Source organism: Elephantulus edwardii, unplaced genomic scaffold (genome assembly GCF_000299155.1).
Source record: "Elephantulus edwardii isolate Elephantulus edwardi_28Jun2011 unplaced genomic scaffold, EleEdw1.0 scaffold00047, whole genome shotgun sequence".
Taxonomy (NCBI): domain Eukaryota; kingdom Metazoa; phylum Chordata; class Mammalia; order Macroscelidea; family Macroscelididae; genus Elephantulus; species Elephantulus edwardii.
Window position 1 is genome coordinate 20,029,486 of NW_006399797.1, and position 24,862 is coordinate 20,054,347.

At 38.4% G+C, this 24,862-nt stretch overlaps 1 protein-coding gene across 1 annotated transcript in view; it reads left to right on the forward strand.

The window, feature by feature from the left end:
* LOC102850693 (ras-related protein Rab-21-like) overlaps positions 1 to 24,862 on the forward strand; it is a 55,921-nt gene that overhangs the window by 9,222 nt on the left and 21,837 nt on the right. The window contains exons 2-4 of the mRNA XM_006886092.1: positions 15,184 to 15,243; positions 16,479 to 16,586; positions 18,350 to 18,413. Of these exons, the coding sequence (XP_006886154.1) occupies positions 15,184 to 15,243; positions 16,479 to 16,586; positions 18,350 to 18,413 (232 nt within the window). The remainder of the gene's footprint in view (positions 1 to 15,183; positions 15,244 to 16,478; positions 16,587 to 18,349; positions 18,414 to 24,862) is intronic.

A 24,862-nucleotide genomic window follows, 5' to 3' on the forward strand; every position in this document is an offset into this window, starting at 1 on the left:
AGCCGAAGTCTGTGGAAGGCCATAATGGCCCTGCTTTAAGTGGTTCGCTGCTCCCGCAGCTCACCACGCTGTCTCTGCCTCTGCCACCATCTTGAATCCCTCAACAGTTTATTTTAATGTTGTAAATTGGATTCTAATCTATTAGACTTCCTTCATCTAAAACTGTTATATGAATTAATTTAGAGGACTATCATATGACTAAGTTCTAGTAGAGCACCTGGAGCATGTATGTTTCTTTAATAATAATGTTAGTGTAATTGGTTTCATGGAAACTCAGTAAAATAATGAGATGTTAAAAATAGGATGTATTTTTTTTTAATTTTTGTGTGCGTGTACCGTCAAATCAGATCTGACTGGTACAGGAGGAGATTGCCCCTCCTTCCCTGGCAGAGCATCTGGTGGATTCGAACCGTGCATCCCTGCGATTGTAGTTGCAGCTTCTTGCCACTAGGCCACCAGAGCTCCCCCAAAATAGGATGTATTTCAAATGAATTAATTTGAGAATCTGTATTGTCTCAGAGAAACTACTACATTTAAAGCATTAAAATATTTGCCATGATACGGTGTTACAGTACTGCTTATTTTCGTAAGAGAATCCTTGAAGTATACTATATAACATGATCGGCCACTATAAACCCATAATGTATAACAGGATGGACTGCTGATTTGAAGGTCAGCAGTTCACATACACAAGCTGCTCGATGAAGGCAAGACAGTCTTCTCTTAAAAACTTAACAGCATCAGAAACCCAGTGGAAGTGGAAGTTGCCATGTTTTGGAATCATCAAAAAGACAGTTGGTTTGGGCTTTGGGCTTTTCCCAGCGCTCCTCTTAGGTTAGATACATCTTTGAAGTAATCTTGTAGGTCAACTCTGAAAATATCCTTTACCTGGCATGAAGGATACTGTCTGTGACTCACCTATCGGTACCCTAAATTGATTTCCTCTCAATTTGAAGCTTTAATAAATTTAACAGAGACTCAGACTTGGGATGAGGCAATTCTGTGTTAAGAAGCATGGGCAGTCTCCTCTTGTGGGATTTACAGTCTCTGAAAACTTACTGGAGGGTCAGCTGTGGGTTGGTTCTGACTCAACAGCAAGTGACAACAACTCAGTCTAAGCAAAAATGAGCACAGTATTTTTCTGCTTTCAAGGGGCTTTAAGTGAAGGCTAAAAGTTTAATAGGATATTAAATTCTTTTCATTTTTTTGTTGGTACTGTTACTTGGAGGATGGTGCCTTGGAATCACAAACAGCTCATAACAACTTTGTGAACAAGTTTGAACCCTCTGTTACCCTGTGCCATTCTCATCCTCCCTAGCATGAGCCCATTGCTGCAGTCACTCCATCAGTCCATCTCGCTGAGGTTCTTCGCTCCTTCACTGACTCTTTACCTTTCCAAGGCTGATGTCTCTGTTAAAAATAGCCTTTCCTGACAATATGTCCAGAGTATGTGAGATGAAGCTTTGTCACCCTTGCTTCCAAGGAGCACTCTATAGTTGCACTTTGTCCAAGCCATACGTCTTTGCCCTTTTGGCAGTTCGTGAAATACTGACTGTTCTTTTCTAACACAACTCAAAGTCATCGATTATTCTATCCTTATTTATTGTCCAGCTCTCAGATGGATAGCATGTGATTGGAAAAACCATGGCTTGCATCAGGAATATGTTAGTTTTTAGACTGACATCATTGCTCTTCAGGACATTAGAGAGGTCTGTGATAGCACTTTCCCAATGCTGTATGTCTCCTGATTGCTGGTACCTAGGACGTTTATTGTGGATCTAAGTAAGGTGACATTGTTGACAATTTCAGTCTTTTCTCCATAGATCATGATGTTGCCTATTGGCTTATTGGTGAGGATTTTTGCTTTTTTGAAGTGGAGATGTAATCATTCATTGTTGTACATTTTCCACCTTGTCCTCCCTTTCCCCAGTTCGCTTTTTTCTTTGGAAAAAAGTTCTTTCTTTGTGACTGTGCATCTCTTAACACCTGATATTTTAAATTTTAAGCATAGAACAATGTTATTAACTATAGGAACAATATTTTAACTAGTAAAACTATTATACATGTAGTCACATACTCTCTTACCTATTAATGAGTCTGTTGAACTTAGTAAATAAAGATAGGGAAATACTTGAATTGCCTACAATTCATTTACTATATTATTTTCAACAAATTCCTTGTATAATGTTGTTTTAAACATTTTGCTTTGCCTGTAATTGGTAAACACAGCAAATGTTTTGCTAACAAAGAACTAAAAAATGGATTAAGAAGACAAAGATTCTCACCACTGGGCCAATTGGCAGCACTATGATGAATGGAGAAGGATTGAGGTTGTTAACAGTTACAGCTTCCTCAGCTCCTCGGTGAACACTTTTGGCACCAGCAGTCAGGAAATTAAAAGGCGAATTGCATTAGGTAAATCTGCTGTCGGAGACTTTCCAGAGTACTGAGAAACAATGATGTCAGTCTAGAGACTAAGGTGCACCTGTTCCAACCCATGGTCTTCGCAGTTACTTGCTATGGATCAGAGAGCTGGAGAGTGACTAATGATGACAGAAGAATTGATGCCTTCAATTTGTGGTGCTGGAGAAGAATCTTGAATATACCATGGACCACTGAGAAAATAAATAGGTCTATATTGGAGAAGGTGAAACCAAGTTTCTCCTTGAGGCTAGGATTTGAAGCTCCATCACACATACTTTGGGCATGTGGCCAGGAAGGACTATTCCTTGGAAAAGGACATAGTGCTAGTAAGTGTGGAGGAACAACACAGGGAGAGGAAGACCCTGGATGAGATGGATTGACAACAGTAAATAGGGTAATGGGAGTAGGTGTAAGAGTCAGTGAGACTGGCTCAGGACAGGGCAGGCTTCATAGCTATTGTACTTCAGAGCTGTTGTCACTGAGTTACAGGCAACTTGATGACACATGACAACAACAACTCAAAAGTTTGAAAGATGAAGTCACTGGGATTAGAAGAGGTAGAGGAGCCGCGTGTCAGGATTTGTACCAGGATTTGTAGGTTGGAACATGAACTGTTACCTTGATCCTTGTTACTTGATCCTTGTCTTTCCTGAGAATGTTTTTGGAACACTTATCATCCAGAAATACTTACTGTCCAACTAGAATCTCATTTTGGGGATGTGTGTATGTTCCTGAAGAGGAAGCAATAGGAAAAGCCCTGTGGAGTGAAATGGGTTTCTCACCCACTACACTGAGTATCTGTCCTTGAGCGAATAACTATATTCTTCTAAGTCTCAGGTTCACAGTTGTGAAATGGGACTAATCACATACTTCATGGAATTGTTGTAAGGATTAAATGAAAATGCCCTTGCACAGTGCTTAAACATAATATGTATCTTTTGGTTTCCTTCCTGTGTTCCTAAAATATTTGAATTGTTAATCATTTAATGCCATTTCCTTTAACTCTTTCTAGACTGGAGTTCTTTACCAGGAATTTTTTTTAATCTTTTAAAAGTGTGTAGAAATTACTTTTATTATATGCATATATGGAGCTCTGGTGGAATATTTCCTAGAAAATTATGTGTTAACCCCAAGGCCAGACAGTTCAAATTCACTAGCCTTTGAGTGGCAGAAAGATGGACAGTCTCCTACTGTTTGATTTATAGCATCAGAAACCAGCTGGAGAGTCAGCGATGAGTTTATTCTCATTGGATGGCAATGAATGAGTATGTATATGAGCAGCTATTTTTGAAGTGAACAAGTTCTCTTTTTTTTAGTGAACAAGTTCTTAACTTGCATCAGATTTGAAAGTATTCCATGATCCCTGTCTAATCTCTCAACCTGTAAACCACTGCCCAAGAGTTAAGTATCATGGATAAATCAAGTCGTTGCTGTTATGTCAGAACTGACAGCAGATCCTCTTGTGGGTTTTCCTAGGCTGATAATTGACTGAGTTCTTCTGAATAGATGTTTTTAAGTTACAGTGCTGGAGGAGAGTATTGAACATACATACCATGGACTACCAAGAGAACAAACAGGTCTGTTCTTGAGAGGGTGAAACCAAGTTGCTCCTTAGAGGCAAGGATTTGAGGCTTTGACATACTTTGGGCATATTGCCAGGAGGGATTAGTCCTTGGAGAAGCACATCATGCTCAGATGTATGGAGGGACAGTACAGGAGATGACGACCCTGGATGAGATGGATTGGCACAGTAACTTGGCCTGAGGTAGATAGGTGTGTCAGAGACAGTGCAGTTGGCTCAGGATAGGACAGGGTTCAGAGTTATTATGCATAAGGTTGCTATGAGTTGTGATCAGCTCAAGGGCACATAATAACAACAACAAAGTGACTGAGAGGAGATTGCTCATCTTTATCCCAAGGAGTTTATGGTGATTTCAAATCACCAGAGGTTAGGCCTTTTGGCTAGCAATATTATCTTTCTGTGGACTGTGCCACCATTGTTCCCAATAAATAGTAGTCAGGCCAAATTAAGTATGCCTCAGGAAAACAAACCAAATTTGTTCCCATCAGCCAGTCATTTAATTTCTGCTGAAGAGTGGCTAGGGGGTTTAGACTGCCCAGCTTTTGGCTAGCAGCTTAGCATTTAATCACTGTGTCACCTGGACTACTTTTATTCTTTATTAAGGTAAAAAAGTTAAATGCTAACCATTTGACTGTTTACTGCTTTCTTGATACTATGTAAAATCTTTCAGTTCTTTTTTCAAGTAGAAGGTGTTTGCTCTCTAATAGTGATAAAATATTAAAACCTTAGGTTGTAAACAAAGTGAGGTTATTTATATTGCAGGAGGAGTCTTTCCATAGTGTTGAACTTAAGATTTTTGTTATAGAGGAAGGGAGAGATTTAATGGGGATCCTTTGATAATGTGTGTTACTAGTGTTTCAAACATTTGAGTTAAAATGATTTTAGTGTGTAAGAAAACGTATAGAATTATGCCTTATGTAAATTGAATATGTATCTATTGATCTGCCTAGACACATATTATAGTTGGTATTACCTCCAATCAAAATATTTGAATGTTTGCTATATAGGCAAGGGTATTAGGGCTCTCTGCCTTCTGCTGGGCAAGAAATATTAGATAACTGATGTCTTGATTTGGAAGATACCATGGCATAGTAGTTACGAGTGCTGTCTAGAACCAGACTGCATGGATTTAGTCTCATTAAATCTCATTCCGTTATTTACTATGTGATCTTGAGAAAGATAATTAACTATCCTGTATATTTTCACATCTATAGTATTTGGATAATTATATAACAGAGTACTATGAGAATGAAATTAGAATACTCTTAGAACATTGGTTTTTTGTTAGCTCAGGAGCAACAGTGTCTCTCTGGAGACTAAGGTGCACCTGATACAGGCCATGGGATTTGCAATCACTTGTTATGCATCAGAGAGTTGGACAGTGACTAGGGAGGACAGAAGGAGAGTGGATGCTTTTGAGCTGTGGTGCTGGAGAAGGGTACTGAATGTACCATGGACTGCCAGGAAAACAAACAGATTCATCTCGGAGAGGATTAAACCAAGCTACTCCTTGGAGGCAAGGATTCTGGGGCTTTGTCTGACATACTTTGGACATGTTTCCAGGAGGGACGGGTCCTTGGAGAGGGACATCATGCTTGGGAGGGTGGAGGGACAGCACAAATATAATAGACCTTTTCCAATCCATTGGCCATACAGCTGTCCTCCAAATTTCCTGGCATAGACTGGTGAGTGCATCCAAGGTTGCGTCTGTTAATTCAGACAAGTCAGTTGGTATCCCATCCATTTGTGGGGACTTATTTTTTGCCAATGCCTTCAGTGCAGCTTCTACTTCCTCCTTGCTTTGGCTCCTGTTCATGTGGTACTCCCTGAAATTTTCAGTGTCAATCAATTCTTTCTGGTATAGTGACTCTGTGTATTCCCTCCATCTTCTTTTGATGCTTTCTGGGTCATTCAATATATTTTGCCCATCGCATCTTTCAGTACTGTGACATAAGGCTTCAATTTGTTTTTCAGTTCTTTCAACTTGAGAAATGCAGAGTGAGTTCTTCCCTTTTTATTCTCCAGTTCCAGCTCTCTGAACTTTCCATTATAATACTTTGCTTTATCCTCCTGAGCTGCCTTTTCAAATCATCTGTTCAGCTCTTTGACTTGAACATGGTTTCCTTTAGGTTTGGCTTCTATGTGAAATCCAGTTGAATAAAAAAAAAGCCTTATACTCATAGAAGGATAACTTAGAGTGCTGTATAAGGCAGTATACTCTTTGTATTATAAGGATTACTCCCTCACTGTCAGTGGTTTTATTCCAATTTACAACAATCAGGGATCCAAAGACATCAATTTTTCTTTGTCTTTCTTATTAATTGTTTAGCTTTCAAATGCATAGGAAGCAATTGAAAATACCATGACATGGATCAGATGCACATTAATTTTTAAACTTTAAACTAACATTCTTACTCTTTAGTACTTTTTTTTAAAATTTTTATTGTATTATTTTTGTGTGAGTGTACCATCAAATCAGATCTGACTGGTACAGGAGGAGATTGTCCCTCCTTCCCCGGCAGAGCATCTGGTGGATTCGAACCATGCGCCTCTGGGATTGTAGTTGCAGCTCCTTACCACTAGGCCACCAGAGCTCCCCTACTCTTTAGTACTTTTAAAAAGGCTCTTGATTGCAGTTTTCTCCAATCCAGCACAAGTTGATTTCTTGACTATTGCCACCAGGAGTGATGTTGTGGTTGTTAGTTGTCCTCAAGTGTATAAATCACAGCAACCCTTTGAACAACAGATCTGAACCTTGTCCTATCCTCACAATCTCTGACACACTCTAGCCTGTTGCTGCAATCATTGTGTCAATCTGTCTGGTTGAGGGTCTTCCTCTCTTTCACTGTCTCTCTACCTTCCCAAGCATGATGTCCCTCTCCAAAGAATAGCCTCTTCTAGCAATGTTCCCAAAGTATGTGAGATGAAACGTCATCATCTTTGCCTCCAATGAGCAGTCTGGCTGCACTATTTACAAGACATATTTGTTTTTCTTTTGGCAGTCCATGAGATGTTCTATACTCTTCTCCAATACCACAATTCAGTCTCATCATTTCCTCTGTCATTATTTATTTTCCAGCTCTCAGGTGCATGGAAAGTGATTGAAAACACAATAAGTGTTCATTGTACACGTAGGTTATTTTTAATTTTTTTCTGTAATCTACATTGAATTGTGGAAACTGAGGAGGACCTGAAGCACCTGCTGCAGAGGGTCAAGGACTGCAGCCTCCAATATGGATTGAGCCTCAATGTCAAGAAGACAAAGATTCTCACCACTGGGCCAGTAGGCAGCATCAGGATGGATGGTGAGGAGATTGATATTGTTCATAGCTTTAGTTTGCTTGGCTCCACAGTCAACACTCGGCACTAGTAGCCAGGAAATTAAAAGTTGTATTGCCATGGGAAAATCTGCTGTTAGGGACCTCTCCAAAGTACTGAAGAGCAATGGTGTCTCTCTGGAGACTAAGGTGTGTCTGATACAGGCCATGGTCTTTGCAATCACTTGTTATACATCAGAGAGTTGGACAATGACTAAGGAGGACAGAAGGAGAATTGATGCCTTTGAGCTATGATGCTGGAGAAGAGTATTGAACGTACCATGGACTGCCAAGAAAACAGATTCATCCTGGAAAGGGTCAAACCGGGCTGCTCCTTGGAGGCAAGGATTCTGAGGCTCCATCTAACATACTTTGGACATGTTGTAAGGAGGGACCGGTCCTTGGAGAGGGACGTCATGCTTGGTAGGGTGGAGGGACAGCGCAGGAGGGAAATGCCCTCTATGAGGTAGATTGATTCAGTGACTGGGGTAATTGGGATGGGTGTATTGGAGATCGTGCGATTGGCACAGGATAGGGCAGAGTTTAGGGCTGTTGTACACAGGGTCGCTATGAGTCGAAAGCAACTCGACGGCACATAACAACAACAACATTGAGTTGCATACTCTTTGCACAAAATTGTTTTCTATAAATTTTAGTAGAGTTTTAATGCTATCACATAAACTCATGGAAGGATAATAAGTTTTAGAGAGGATTGTGTCAAGGAAATAAGGAAGGTTTACCAGTTCCAATACGCTTACCTTTATTGAGAAATCACCATAAGATTAATGATAAAAAGTTGATTATAATAACTCCAGACATAATAAATAGTTCAAAGACAATAGTTAAATTATAGTTTAAAAATGAAAAGTTAGAAGGGACCGTGTCTCTTGAGTTATGATTATTTATTTTCTTTCTTTTTTTTAATTAGGGACGCTTTGTGAAGATAGTCTGGCTTGTTGGGCATAGTAGAGGGTGAAGGAATCCAGAGGATTTTATATTATGATATTATATGAAACTGATGGTAGTAGGACCCCAGAAGAAATTATGGAGATAAGAAAAGGCAAGGGAAGAGAAGTCTCAGTATTTCTTTTCTAATATTTTAAAACCCTTGGTAATTTAGAGAATGGGATCAAAGTACTAAAGCTAGAATGGAAAGTTCATTTTAGGGGGAAGATCAGGGCAGTTTCAAGTATGTCTAAAAGAAGAGAGACATCTGAGTTGGTCTATTCAATATTAAATGCTTGGTAGGATTCACATTTTTAATTTTTATGCATTGTTGATATTTGCTAAGTTTTTTTGGGTGTTTATTTACAATTTTCTATGTAGTTTATTATTGAACAAGTTATCAGACAATATCACTAGTATCACATGCAAGCAAAATCTTGTTAAGGATTATCCAAAAACAACTACTGTACCACAATATTGATAGAGAACTGCCAGAAATACAAGTTGGGTTTAGAAAAGGCCATGGCACTAAGGATATTATTTCTGATGTCAAGTGGATCTTGGCTGAAAGCAGAGAGGATCAGAAGGATTTTTGTGTTTTATTGACTATGCAAAGTCATATTTGATTGTGTGGATCACAATAAATTGTGACTAATGTTGAGAAGAAATGGGAATCCCATTGATTGTGTTCATATGAAACCTGTACCTCGACCAAGAAATCATTTTCTGAACAGAGCAAGGTAGCACTGCATGGTTCAAAATCAAGAAAGGAGTGTGAGAGGAATGTATTTTCTCTCCCCCCCCCCATATTGTTTGGATCTGTATGCTGAACAGATCATTTGAGAGATACTGGACTTGATGAAGACGACTGGCATCATGATTGAAGGAAGACTCATCAGCAGTCTGCATTGTACAGATGACACAATCTTGTTTGCAAAAACTGAGGATTTGAAATATTTGCTACAGAGATGAAGGATTGCAGCCTTCAGTATAGATTGCATCTCAACCTCAAGAAAACAAATATCCTCAACATTGGCCCAGTAGGCAGCAACATGATATGAGAAAAGGTTGAGATTGTTAACAATTTTACTTGCTTGGATCCACAATCAAAACCCTTGGTACAGCTGCTGTTATGTACCATAGAGTTGGAACCAACCCATAGCTGACCCTCTTGACGGGTTTTCAGAGGCATTAAAACACACAGGAAGAGAATGCCCATCCTTCTCCTGCAGAGCAGCTGATGGCTTATACCCACTTGCCTTTGGGATTGCAGTGCAGCTTCTTGCCACTAGCCCACCAGAGCTTCACCCTTGATACTGTTAATGATTGTCTTCGAGTTGAGCATGACTCATAGTGACCCTATGAACAAAAGGCCTGAAGCCCCTCTACAACTATTGACATTTATCAAAGTTCTGCAGTCAGGAAATCAATAGTCAAGTGCCTTGACTTTGTACTTGAATATTGACTAGAAAGATTTTACGTAACATCAAGACGGCAGTGGAAAAAGATAAAATTTTAATTTTGTTGGGAAGGTAGTAAAGGTTGAACTGGAAGGAAAAGAGCAGGATTTGACCAAAAAGCTCATTTCAAAATCAGAAAGAGAAAGAGCCTGAATTAAGAGCATGAAAAGGAAATGAGAGAAGAGAAAGAAAAGTTAATGTTTTCAGAATCCAGTCAGTCTGTTTACTTCAGAACAATGAAGGGTGCTCTGGTGGCCTAGAGGCAAGAAGCTGTGCTTTAGTTCCGAAGGAGCACGGTTCGAATCCACTAGATGCTCTACTGGAGAAGGAAGGACAGTCTCCTGTACCAATTGGATCCGATTTGATGGTACACAACAAGAAAAAGACAAAACAGAATGGTGAACAAATTTCAGAAATATATTTCTTCAGGTTTGTTGTTGTTGATGGCCTTCGAGTCGAACAGGACTCATAGCGACCCTGTGAACAAAAGGCCTGAAGCCCCTCTACAACCATTGACATTTATCAAAGTTCATAGAATGTCTGGAGTCATGTTGTTTGCCTGTTATCTATTAGGGGGGGAAAGGAGCCCTTTATGCAGTCATTAAGCACTTAGGTTGATGGTTCTGACCTGCCCAGCAGTTCTTTAAGAGAAAAAACCTTGTGAACTCCTCCTATTTGGATTACAGCCTAGAAAATTATAGGGCCGTTTTGCTCTGTCACAGTGGGTCATTGTGAATCAACAATACCTAACAACATTAGCAGGAAAGGAGGGGTAGGCAGATAGTATGTTTGTTCTCTTGCCAGTCCATGGTTTGTTCAGTACTCTTCTGTAGCATCACAACTCAAAGGCATTGATTCTTCTGTCAACCTTATTCATTATCCAGCTCTCAGACACATAGCAAGCAATTGAGAAGACCATAGATTGGATTAGGCGCATCTCTTAGTCTCTAGACATCATTTCTATTTAGCACTCTGGGGAAGTCCTTGACAGCAGATTTTCCCAATGCAGCACATCTTTTGAGGTGGGGTTTTTTTCAAATTGTGATTTTAATGAAAGTTTACAGAAAAGTTAGATTTTCATTCATTCATTGTTGCACATTTTCTTCCCCCCCTCGCTTAAAAAAAATTCATAATTTCCCACCCTTCCCCAGTTCACTTTGCTGTGCACTTATTCTGGGTTGTGCTCATACAAATAATATCTGTCGTTTATTCCTTTTAAACAGTTCTTTCCTTCATCTGTTCCAATGCCGTGTTCATTATTTATCCCCTCTTAGTTTTATCCCATCTACTATGTCAGCACTGCTTTATAACAGTGACGTTATACAGTATTTGGCCTTCTGTGATTGAGATTATTTCAGTCAACATAATGTCCTCCAGAGTCACCCATGTTGTGATTGCCTTATTTTTCAGTGCTATGTGAATATACCATTGTTTTCCTATCCATTCATTTGTTGATGGGATCTTTTGATTTCTTGACTGCTGCTACGGTGGGTGTTGATTATGAAAAATTCTCTGGAGGATCAGCTGTGTCTCAAATTGACTTCATAACAATACCTTTTATATATATATATACACACACACACACACACACACACACACACACACACACGTATTTTAAAGAAATTGAATTAATCCACCAGATGCTCTGCTGGAGAAGAAGTGGCAATCTTCTCCTGTACCAGTCAGATTGGATTTGATGGTACACACACAAAAAATAATAAAAATAAATTAAAAAAAGAAATTGTATTAAATGTTTTGCATATAAATGTTTTGAAGACTATTATTTTTCGCACATTTAAATAAACCACAGGTATACATTTAGGCATTGTGCAAATACCATGTTACATACAGGTAATCCTTGAACAATCTGTAGTTAAATCTCTATTAAAACTTTCTAAGCACCAACCAAAGTTCCCAAGCTGTATCCATTGGATATAGGAGATTGGCCCTCTGAGGAGTATGTGTGCTAAGGCTGGATGGTGAGACCAGAAGTTCCCAGTGGGTAAGGCTCACAGGGAGAATGTGGAGAGGTAATCGCAGGGACCAAGTGTTTGGGTGTTAGGAATGAGGTTGGTGTTGGTGGTTCTGGGAGCTGCTGCCCTGTTGATCATATGGAGTGCTTTCTGATCATGTGGAGTCCCCAGTTGCTGCCTTTGCTGCTGCCATAGCTGAGAGCCTCAGAGCACTCAGGGCCATTTGTTGCAGCAAGCACCTGTGGCAAGAGTGGAGTAGGCTGCAGGTGCAGCTCTGTTAGGAAGTGAAAGACCACATAGCTGCTAAGTGTGTGAATGAAGACAGGAGGAGACACAGGCGGTTGGGATACCCTGAAGCCCTGCTACTCATTTACTGTGGGAGTTTGAGCTGTTTAAAACTGTTAAGGAATGAAAGAATCTTTTCTTTTACTTTTCCATAATTTTTGGACTCATGTACTTATAACTTGTTAGTCAAATTTGTGTCTTCTAGGTTGCAACACCCCCATGATCTTGAAGGATATGTACATGTACAGCCAAGCACAATCAATAAGAGTGCATCTGAATTCCAAAATCAATCTCCATAATAGTCTATGTGTTTCCTACTGCCAAAGGGGCCCTTTAGAGTAGTGAGAGAAGATCTTCACCCTGAAACCCACAGCGTCCCTTTTCAGCAGGAAGTAGCTAAGAGAATACGCCGTTCCCTTTTCCTTATGACTCAGGGTGAAGTCTCTCTCAGGGAGGAGTGATAGGGAATGGCAAAGGATACACTGACAAAGAAGATTAATCAGAACTGGCTTTGACAAGCACTGTGGCATTTGGACAAGAACAAACTGGGAGGAGGGTAGAGAGAATAGTGCAACAATGAATGAGTGGAAGCCCAAAATCTCTGTAAATGTTTATGAAAATTAATAAAATATAATTATAGAAAAAAAAACTGTTAAGGAGAAGTAATAAAAGAACCTTCCTTTTTGGGGGGTGGGAATCTTTATGGTACTACAGATGCATATGGTGTTGGATGTTGCCAGAGTGAATATTAGTGCTGACAAATACTGTATATTTTAGAAATTACACTTGTTTTTTTAATAATCAATAGGAAAGGTGGATCAATTTGTGTTCTAAGAAACAGTTTGTTCTGTACACATATGGTAAAAAAAAAACAAAAACAAAAAATGCCCTAAAACTTTAAAGTAAAATAGAATAGAGACACAAACGGAGATTGTACATCAGTATTCATAGTAGCATAATTCACTACAGCAAGAAAGAAAGAAGCAACTCAAATGTTTAACAACAAACAAATGGATTGAGAAATTGTGCATTCACAATGGAATACTGTGCAGCACTCAGAAACAATGATTGCTAAAAATACTATATAACATGGAGAGACTGGAGAGCATTATGTTGAGTGAACTCAGTCTCATAAGGATAAATACTGTATAAAGCCATTATTGTAATAGTAGAAAGATTGCTAATAAGATGTGTATAAAAGTCCAAAGGGACTTTGAAAGGCATGAGAGTGGCTGAAGGTGAGGAGAAGGAGAAGTCATGAGGTCTCAGAGTTTGATGGGCAGAGAGAGGGTGTGAAGAAATTAGGAAAGATACAGTGGAGACCTGAAAAGGGGGGTTAATAATGGTGGGCATGGATCAGTGATAATTTTATAAAACACAGTGTATGGGAATGGTCATATGAAACATAATGTGAATAGAGTAATGTGTGAAACATAATGTATAGAAATGAAACACAATGTATATGAATTTTATATGTAAATCAATATAAAATTTAAAAAATCCCAAACTTTAAAAGTACATAATTATCCTTTTCTTTAAATTTTTGTGACTTCAGTTGATAAAGTAATACAACTCTTTTTAAAAATTTTTTTAAATTGAGATTTTAATGAAAGTTTGTAGAGAACTTGGATTTCCATTAATTTATTGTTGCACATTTTCTTCCCTGCCCCCCTAGTTAGCTTTTCTCTGAAAAAAATTAATTTTTTTCATATTTGTACAATCTCTCCCCCCTCAGTCCACTTTACTATGCAGCTCTTATTTTGGACTGTTGTCATGCAATAATACCTGATCATACATTCCTTTTAAGCAGTTCTTTCCCTCATCTGTTTCAATGCAGTGTACATTATTTATCCCCTCTTTTGTTAAGTTTCCTCCAACCCTCATGTCAGTCCTGTTTTATCACAGTGACATGCAGTATTTGCCCTTTTGGGCTTTTTTAATTATTAATTTTAATGAACATTTACAGAGACTTTGGATTGCCATTCATTTATTGTTGCATTTTTCTCCCTGCCCACCCCTCACCCTCAATTTACTCTTCTCTTTGAAAAGTAAAAGAAAAATTCTTTCATTGTTACTAATCCCTCCCCCCAAGTCCACTCTACTATGCAGCCTTCATTCTGGACTCCTGTCATGATAATAATACCTAATCATATATCACTTTTAAACAATTCTCTCCTCATCTGTTTCAATGCAGTATATGTTATTTATTCCCTCTTTCTCAGTCTCCCCTCTACCCCAGGGTCAGTCCCATTTTACAGCAGTGGCACTATGCAATATTTGTCCTTTTGTGACTTAGATATTACGCTCAGCATAATGTCCTCCAGGCCACCCATTTTGTATAATATTGCATGAGTTCCTTGTTTATCAGTGCTGCATAGTAATCCATTGTTTGAATATACCAGAGCATCTCTAACCGTTTGTTTGTTGATGGGTATTTAGGTTGTTTCCATCTCTTTGCTATTGTGAACAGAGAGAACAGCAATAAACATGAGTGTACATATATCTGCTTGGGTGACAGTTCTGGTTTCTTTAGGGTATATTCCCAGTAGTTGATTACTGGGTCAAATGGTATTTCTGACTTTTTGAGAAAGCACCATACTGCCTTCCATAGTGGTTGCACCATTTTACACTCCTACCTGCAGTGGATAAGAGTCCCAGTTTCTCCACAACCTCACCAGCATTTGTTGTTTGCTGCTCTGTTGAATTTTGCTATTCTTACGTGGGTGAAATGATATCTCATAGTTGTTTTGATTTGCATCTCTCTTAGAGCTAGGGATTTTGAACATTTCATGTGTTTGTTTGCCATTTGAATGTCTTCTTTGGTGCAGTGTTTGTTTATATCCTGTGCCCATTTGCGACTGGGTTGTTTATCTTCTTGTGTCAAATGGTATTTCTATTTTCAACTTTTTGAGAAAGTGCCATACTGTCTTCCAGAGTGGTTGCATCATTTTACACTCCCACCAACAGTGAATAAGGGTTCCGGTTTCTCCACAACCTCGCCAGCATTTGTTGTTTGCACATACTCTCTGAAGACTAAAAGATCTGTCTTCAATGAAAATGTTCAGTTATTAATAAAAACTCACTGATTATTTCTCACAGCTTGTGTTTCACATGAAATAGTTGGTTTATTCATGTATAGCTGTAAAAATAAGCATTTTAGATAAAACATTGTTAAACGCATTTTTCTTTTTTCTTAGGCATCGTTCTTAACAAAGAAGTTAAATATTGGTGGAAAAAGAGTAAACCTTGCTATATGGGTAAGTTAACTTTTTTCTCAGCTCTTTGTGATTGGATGTTTCTGCATATTTTTGGCACTCTAATAAGAATTTTAATTTTTTATTGTACTTATTAAGTTAGTGCTTAGTAAAAAAAAATTCAGTGAGGGTTGAGAGTTAAAAAAACAAACTATAAACAACTTCTCTGTTCCATCTCTAAAACCTAGCTAAGGATTATCTATTTTAGATTATTTAGTATTTGAATACTGACATTAAACTTCCCATCTTTGAAAGGTGAAGCCAGAGGGCTTCTGCTTCAGGGAGAAGATGGGGTGGGCCAGTAGCCTGTGTCTTTCCTTCTGTACCTCCCTCTTTGGAGAGTTTAGGACAAAACCCCTGCCATGAGCAACTGGCTTATGATCGAGTGCTGGTTCTTCTGAACTGGTTTTTCAGTGGAGTGGGTGGGTTGCTGCGGAAGAGATTGGTAGGGGAGAGAGACATTTGTGTAACAAGTAGATAGATATAGACTGTTTGGAAGGGGAGAATAACATTTGTATAACAATACGTCAATAGACATAGACTATAGTTGTTATGTGCCATCAAGTCATAGTGACTATGTACAACAGCTCTGAACCCTGCTTTACGCTCAGCCAACCATGTTGTCTCTGACAAACCTATCCCTATTACCCCAGTCACTCAGTCAATCCATCTCATAGATCTTCCTCTCTTGCACCATCCCTCCAACCTCCCAACCATGATGTTTCTTTCCAGGGACTGGTCCATCCTTGCATGTATACAAAGTATGTCAGACGAAGCTTCAGAATCCTTGCCTCCGAGCTGTAGTCTGTTTTCACCCTTTCCAGGACTAACCTGTTTGTTCTCTTAGCAGTCCATGCTATATTCAGTACTCTTCTCAGCATCACAGCTCAAAGGCTTCAATTCTTCTTCTATCTTCCCTGGTCATTGTCCAGCTTTCTGATGCAGAGCAAGTAATTTCGAAGACCATGGTGCACTTTAGTCTCCAGACTGACACCGTTAGTTACTCTTCAGAGTACTCTGGAAAGCAGACTTTCCCAGCATAATTCCTCTTTTGATTTTCTGGGTGCTGCTTTTAAAAAGTTTTGTTGTTGTGGGTGGCATTTTTCCCCCCTTCTCGTTTGTTTCTTTTAATGGTATTTTGTTTATTTGATTTTATGTTCCATTAAATTTATTGAAGTTGAAATATGCCAGATAAATTTTTCCCCTCTGGTCTAAAAAGTATGTATTGCTTTTTTTAGGATACAGCAGGCCAAGAGAGATTTCATGCATTGGGTCCAATTTACTACAGAGATTCAAATGGAGCTATTTTAGTTTATGATATAACAGATGAAGATTCTTTTCAGAAGGTAAAAATTTACTATGGACAAGATGGTTTACTTATGCACAGATGATTTAATTAGAAGAACATTGTTGTGTTTTGTGGGTTTTTTTTCCACAGTAGCAGACTTTGTTTAGTAATGTGATTAATCTTGGTTTTAAAGGTTAATATGTCCTCCTTACCTAAGTGATGACCATGCGTATTTTTAAAGTCACATTAAATTTATTAATATTTTTTACCTTCTCATAAGTTAGAAAAGGGAAAGTATCCTGTTTAGAATAAAGCTTCAGAAAAATATAAGGGCTTTTTTTCTCCCCTTGTTAAAGAAAAATCAAGCATTGCTTGATATGCCCACTGGGTATCTGGCATCTTAGAATGGTGAAGAGGAGAAGAACTGAATAATCAAGCTTAAGCTTTTTTTCTTTCTTCCTTAAATGTCCTAAAATACTAATAGAGATTTTAAAAGTACAGATATAAGTATTATTTGTTTGAAAGTTCCTTTGATTTTTTTATCTTTAGTATATGTTACAAATACAGATTTTGTAAAGTTTGTGTGGTTTTTTGTGTTTTATTTTATTTTTATTCCTTATTGAGATTTTAACGAAAGTTTACAGAAAACTTGGATTTCCATCCTTATTGTTAAACATTTTTCTTTCCACCCCCTCCCCCATAAAGTTTTTTGAGACCAAAAATGATTTGCCAGTTGCCTCTGAATTTTCCTTGCATTCAATATTGGCTACTTATTTGACCTTTTCTCCTAAAACTTCATTTGAATAAGTGAGTCAAAAATGTATAATTAGGATCGTAAGTTCTATGGCCAACACTTTTCTGTCCTTAAGTTACAGGTCCATTCTTGCTGAAATTGCTTGCCTTTCCAGTTTGTTTTTTGTTTTTCCTGTTAAAAAGGATAGAGCAATATTCTTGATTATTATTGATAAGTGGGAAAACTAACACAGGAAGTAGAAAAATTAAGCATTAAAGTAGCTTGACGAGCTAATGATTCTTTTTTTTTATTATTATTTTTTGTGCATATACTGTCAAATCAGATCTGACAGGTACAGGAGGAAATTGTCCCTCCTTCCTGGCAGAGCATCTGGTGGATTTGAACCGTGTACCTCTTTGGGATTGCAGTACACCTTCTTGCCACTAGGCCACCAGAGCTCCTGAGCTAATGATTCTTAAAAAATTATCTTGGAGCTCTTGTTTAGTTTTATTTGTATTCCCTTTCTCACTTTATACATGGAAAGGCTGAAGAGAAAGATGTTTGGTTTGTTTTTAAGAAGGTTACTTATTACTGTTTAACAAACCCCTTTCCAGAAACCTTCAAATTGTGAAAAATCTGTGATACAATAAAATTAACTAGGCCTATATTTTGCCTTTTTTAAAAAAATGCATATATACAGTTTTATTTTAGTCTAAGAAGATTATAATGAGTTCTTACAGCTACTATATGGGAATAAATTATGATTTGGAAGAATTGCTTTTGTATTCAGAAAGCTGTGTGTTCCTGAGTGTTTACAAAGGTTGCACTTGATAGGATTTCACTCTTCTGAATAACTTTTATCTATGAAAGATTTAGGAAAACTGAATTAGAGATTGTTCACTGTGTACAGTTTTTACTGTAAACTCTAAATAAATGATTCTGTGGTGGATTATTTCTTATAATAACGAAGTATACAAATACTAGAGAAAATGCAAAGAATTTTTTTTACAATATTGGTTGTTGGCATGTTATAATGGTGATTTATGCAGTGGAAATTGCTTTAATATTTTTTTCTTGTGTACATACAGGTAAAAAATTGGGTCAGAGAATTACGGAAAATGTTGGGAAATGAAATCTGTTTATGTATAGTTGGTAAGTATCACTATTTTTAAAAAGTAACTGTCTTCTCTTGCTTCCTCTCCCTCTCTCCCTCTTTCTCTCTCCCCTGTCTATCTTATTTGTTTGCTTAATATTTTCCTAAAGAAATAATAAATAATTCTCACTTTAAAATTATGTTAAGACAGGAGAAAGAGTGGCATTTAATGTTTTAGATTAGTTTAAGGTTTGAATGTTACTTTTCAGGAAATTCAAACTCTGTGCTTCAGGGGATGCCAGAGTGAACAAGAGACAAAGACAAAATGTGAAGCTTCAAGTCCTCCAGCCTTATTTCAATGTACTTGGACTTTCTGTTTTTACCTTAAGATTTTGCTTAGGAAAAAAGAGCGTTATAGGAACACCTGTAACTGTTCATTAAATTGCTGTCTTATTCTAAACATTTGACTATTCAGTTTTGAACCTAGGACAGATATTGCTCTAAGAATATAATTAGATCATAATGCTAGGTTATAGGACTATCCTTTTTTTAATGGGAATAATCTTAATGGGAGAAATAGACTCTAGAATTCTTTTTGTGTTTTAATAATGTTTTTATTGCATACAATAATTTGTATGTTGTTGTTGTTATGTGCCGTCGAGTCGTTTGCGACTAGCAACCCTGTGTACAACAGCCCTAAACTCTGCTCTGTCCGGTGCCAATCACACTGTCTCTGACACTCCCGTCCCAATTATCCCAGTCACTATATCAGTCCACCTCATAGATGGCCTTCCCCTCCTGCACTGTCCCGCCACCCTCCCAAGCATGATGTCCTTCTCCAAGGACTGGTCTCTCCTTACAAACATGTCCAAAGTATGTTAGACGAAGCCTCAGAATCCTTGCCTCCAGGGAGCCACCCGATTTAACCCTTTCCAGGATGAATCTGTTTGTTTTCCTAGCAGTCCATGGTACTCTCAATACTCTTCTCCAGCACCACAGCTCAAAGGCATCAATTCTCCTTCTATCCTCCTTGGTTGTTGTCCAACTCTCTGATGCATAGCAAGTGATTGCAAAGACCATGGCTTGTATCAGATGCACCTTAGTCTCCAGAGATACAACATTGCTCTTCAATACTTTGGAGAGATCCCTAACAGCAGACTTACCCATGGCAATGCGTCTTTTAATTTCCTGGCTACTGGTGCCAAGAGTGTTGACTGTGGAGCCAAGCAGACGGAAGCTGTGAACAATCTCAATCTCTTCACCATCCATCCTGATGCTGCCAGTTGGCCCAGTGGTGAGAATCTTTGTCTTCTTGACATTGAGCCTCAATCCATATTGGAGGCTGCAGTCCTTGACCCTCTGCAGCAGGTGCTTCAGGTCCTCTTCAGTTTCAGCAGGGTTGTGTCATCTGCATAACACATATTGTTGATAGATTGTCCACCAATCTTGACCCCACATTTCTCCTCATAGAGCCCAGCCTCCCAGATAATCTGTTCTACATACAGGTTGAAAAGGCATGGAAATAGGATGCATCCCTGGCATATGCCCTTTCCAATTTTGAACCATGCAGTGTTCCCTTGCTCTGTTCTGACGACTGCCTCCTGGTCCAAGTATAGGTTTCGATTAGAACGATCAAGTGTTCTGGGATTCCCATTCTTCTCAGAGTCAGCCACAGTTTGTTATGATCTACACAGTCAAATGCCTTTGCATAGTCAATGAAACACAGATAGACATTCCTCTGCTATTCCCTGCTTTCAGCTAAGATCCATCTAACATCAGCTACAATATCCCTAGTACCATGACCCCTTCTAAACCCAGCCTGGACTTCTGGCAATTCTCTACTGATGTGCTGTTCCAGTTGTTTTTGGATAATCTTAAGAAGAATCTTGCTTGCATGTTACATTGTATTTTTATTCATGCACTTTTTTTATACAATCATTCATCTACATTCTATTTTATATAATTAATTTCTGTTGATCTGTGCTTATTACCAGCTTGTCTTTCCAGATCCCCATTGAATCTTTCCTGTCCTTTCATCCGTCTGTCCACTAACCTTTGATATCCTAGTGATTTTCTTTCACTTCCCCTTATTGTGCTTTTTCCTTTCCTCTTCTCCTTTTGACAAGTCATTTGTGGATCCAAGCAAGATGAAGGATAGGACAGGGTTCAGATCTTTTGTTCATAGTGTTGCTGTGAGTCGTACTCTGCTTGATGGCACCTAAAAACAACGACACCTTCTCCTTTTGAACATTTAGACATAGCTTACTCATTTATCCTATTTTTACAGTCGTGGCTTTATACAGTATTTGTTTGTAGGAGACTAAATTATTTCACTCAGCATAATGCTGTCTAGATTCTTCTGTGGTATATGGTATTTTAGGAAATCATTGTTCCATAGCCCTGCATAGTATTGCATTGTGTGAATGTACTACAGTTCTGCATTCTTTTGTTGATGGACCCTTTTGCTTTTTCCATTTTCTTTTGTGAACAATGCTGCTTTGAACATAGGGGTACATATCTCTGTTTGTGTCTCAGCTCTAATTTCCTTGGGGTATATATGTAGCAATGGAATAGCTGAGTTATATGGGATTTCTATGTTCAGCTTTTTGAGGGAATGCCAAACTGTCTTCATAATGGTTGTATCGTTTTACAGTTGTATCATTTTAACCAGCAATGGTTAAGTGTTCCACTTAGCATCCTTACCAACATTTATTGTTTTCTGTGTTGTTAAAGTTGGCTACTGTTCCCAGGCTGAGATGATGTCTCATTGTTTGGATTTGCATCTCTGATTGCTAGTGATTTGGAACATAACTTCATTTTTGTTAACCATTGGAATGTCCTCCTTTATAAAAAGGCTTTTGGACTTTTTGTGATTGGTTCATCAGTCTCTTCTTTTCTTTTCTTTTTTTTTTGTGGAGGCCCTATGATAGTCTGTAAACTTTAGTTATGAGACCCTTATCTAAAATGCCATTCCCTAATTTTTCCCTAATCTGTGGGGCTTCCTTTGCTACCTATTGGAAGAAGTTTTTGATACGCCGGGCTTTGATTTTAAGAAGGTTCCTTTTGTTGATTTTATCCTCTCCTGGCTGCACATTTTTGGCTATGTTTGCAAGCTTATTTATGCCCTTGCCTAGGCCTTCTAAATTTGTTAACGTTTTGTCTCATGATCTTTACAGTCTCTTAACCACTTTGAGTTGGTTTTTGTGTGTGGTGTAAGGTGTCGCTCCTGTTTCTGTTTTCTGGAGGTTGTAGTTGTGTGTCATCTATAGCTGACCCATAGCTGATACTTCAGTGGGTTTTCAGAGGTAGTTAATTGCACAGGAGGCGCTTGCCTAGCCTTTTCCCATGAAGCAGCTGGTAGATTCAAACCACATGCCTTTGGGATTACAGCACAGCTTCTTACCACTAGATCCCTAGAGCTTGGTGTCCAGTTCTGCCAGCACCATTTGTTCAAGAGGCTGTCCTTTCTCCATATAATGGATTTTGTTTCTCTTCCAAATATCAGTTGACCATAGGTTGCTGTTGTTATGTGCTGTCATGTCGACTCCAACTCATAGTGACCCTATGCACAGTAGCTCTGAACCCTGCTCTATCTTCAATCAGTCTCACTGCCTCTGACACATCTGCCGCCATTACTCCAGTACTGTGTCAGTCCATCTCATCCTGGGTCTTTTTCTCCTTCCTGTCCCTCTACTTTTCTGAGCATGATGTTCTTCTCAAAGGACTGATCCCTCCTGGCAGCATGACTAAAGTATTTGAGATAGAGCCTCAAAATCCTTGTCTCCAAGGAGCATCTTCATTTCACCTCTTCCAGAACAGGCCTGTTTGTTCTCTTGGTATGTTCAGTACTCTTCTTTAGCACCACACATCAAAGGCATCAGTTTCTCTTTTATCTTTAGTCATTGTCCAGTTCTCTGATCTGTAGCAAATAATTGTCAAGACCATGGCACACGTTAGACTGGCATCATTGCTCTGTAGCACTCTGGAAGAGGTCCCTGACAGCAAATTTTCCTAATGGTAGATGGGTTGATTTCTAGGTTCTTGAAGTCTTTTCCATTGATCTATATGTCTTTTATTACACCATGCTGTTTTGATTACTACAACTGTGTAGTAGGTTTTGAGATCAAGGAGAGAGATGCAACCTTTTTGTTTGTCAGAAAAGATTTATTCCCCCTGGTTCTCCTTTCCAAATGAAAGTAGAAATTGCCTTTTCTATTTACTTGAAGAATGAATTTAGTATCTGTATTGGGATATGTTGAACTTGTAAGTTGCTTTTGGTAGAATTGTCATTTTTACCATGTTTGGTCTTCCTATCCATGAACAGGGAATATTTTTCACTTAGTTAGGTCTTTTATTGTTTCTTGTAGTAGAGTTTTGTAGATTTCCTTGTAAAGGTCTTTTGTGTCCCTAGTTAGGTTTCTTTCTAAGTCTTTCATCTTGTGATTGGCTGTTACAAATGATAATTCTTTTCTACCTTCCTTTTCCCTGCTTTTTGTTTCTGTAAAGAAATCCAACGGATTTTTTTTTATATATATGTTGATTTTGAAGCCTGTCACTCTTCTAAACTGGTCTACTAGGTCAACAGGTTTTTGTTGATTCTTTGGTGTTCTCTATGTACACTGTCATATTTCCTGCATAGAATGACAGTTTCTTTGCTGATTGGATGCAACTTATTTCCTTCTCTTGCGTTTTTTAATTCTTAGCCAGTACTTCTAATACAGTAATGCATAAGAATGGTATAGTGGGCATCCTTTCCTGGTCATTGTTCACAAGCGGAATGTCTTTAATCTCACTCTGTTAAGAATGATGTTGGCTCTTAGCTTTGAATATATACTTTTCATTCAGTTGAGGAAATACCTCTTGATTCCTATTTTCTTGAGTGTTTTAATTAAGAAAGGGTGTTGAATTTTGTCAAAGACTTTTTCTGCTTCAATTTATAGTATTGTGGTTCTTGTTCTTTGCTTTATTAATGTGATGAATTATATTCTTTCTTTTTCTTCTGTGGTACTCTTAAAATTTCTCTGATTCCCTTTGTCTTTTGATTATTATTTTTATGGCATACAATTAATTGTTGAGTAATGAGTTATTAGAGAGCTGTGGGGGCCTAGTGCTTAGAATCTGCACTGCAATCCCTAAGGCACGCATATCAAATCCACCAGCTGCTCTGTGGGAGAAGGTTGGTCAGTCTCCTCCTGTGTGATTAACTGCCTTAGAACACCCTTTGGAGAGTCAGCTGTGGGTTGGTTTTGACTTGATGATACTCAAAAACAACAAAAGTTTTTAGATGCTCTGCATTTTACTTATATAATCCCCTTAAGCCTATAAGGGCTTAATAGAGGAAATGGAACCTTGTAAATACTTTATAGCTTGTCAGATATCAGCCAACTCTCAGAGATAGAAATTAAATTTGAGCCAGCCAGTCTTTCTCCTATACTTATGTTATTAATCTTCATGATGTATAACCACATTCTATTTTTTTTCTTCTTTTTAAAATGTCTTGGGAAGAAACCAGGGTAGTTTTATTGCAGAGCAGACATATTTAAGATAAATAAAGGAATACTCTCCTACTTGTTTAATATCTCATATTTCCAAAGAGATGGACTCAAAATGCACCTTACATGTTATCGTTACATGCTGTAGAGTTGCCTGCATCTCATAGCAGCCCCACGCACAGAACCTCTGAACCCTGTCATACTCTGAGCCAGTCCCACTGTCTCCGACACACCTACGCTCATAACCCCAGTGCTGTGTTATCCTGGGTCTTTCTATCCTTCGCTATCCTTCCACTCTTCAGAGTATGATGCCCTTCTCCAGAGACTGGTTCCGCCTGGCAACATGCCCAGAGTATGTGACACAGAGCCTCAAAATCCTTGCTTCCAAGGAACAGCATGGTTGTGCCCTCTCCTGCTTTATTAACACAACAAAAACAGTTAATTCTCAAGTGAGATTATAACTGTAAGCCATAGAGATTAGGATTTACAGCACCTATTTTCTGTGGCCGTGGTTCTATTCTTAGTATACTATTCTTCGGCGCTGGTAGGTCCAATTTAGTGCACTATGGCTCAAAGCTACCCTGTGAACAATTGAAACCTTAACCACATTTAGGCTTTCAAAAATGCGTATCCTTGTCACATGCATCACATTCATCCCAAATGTTTTAAATCGGCTCCAAGTCCAAGATCTTGTTTATGATTCATCTAATTAAAATACTGGTGAGATTTTAGGTGCATTCAATCATGGAATAAAATTATGTTTCATCTGTGAACCTTTGATATCTTGAATATACATCTCCATTACAAATGAGACATACTGGAGAAGAAGGAATAATGGATAACAAGTTAAAAACCCAGCAGAACAAATGACATTAACTCATAAAGCTTAAAAAGAATATTCTCCTGCACTGTAATCCCTGAGGTATGCTGTTCAAATCCACCAGATGCTTTGCTTGGAGAAGGAGGGGCAATATCCTCCTGTACCAGTCAGATCTGATTTGATGGTACACACACAC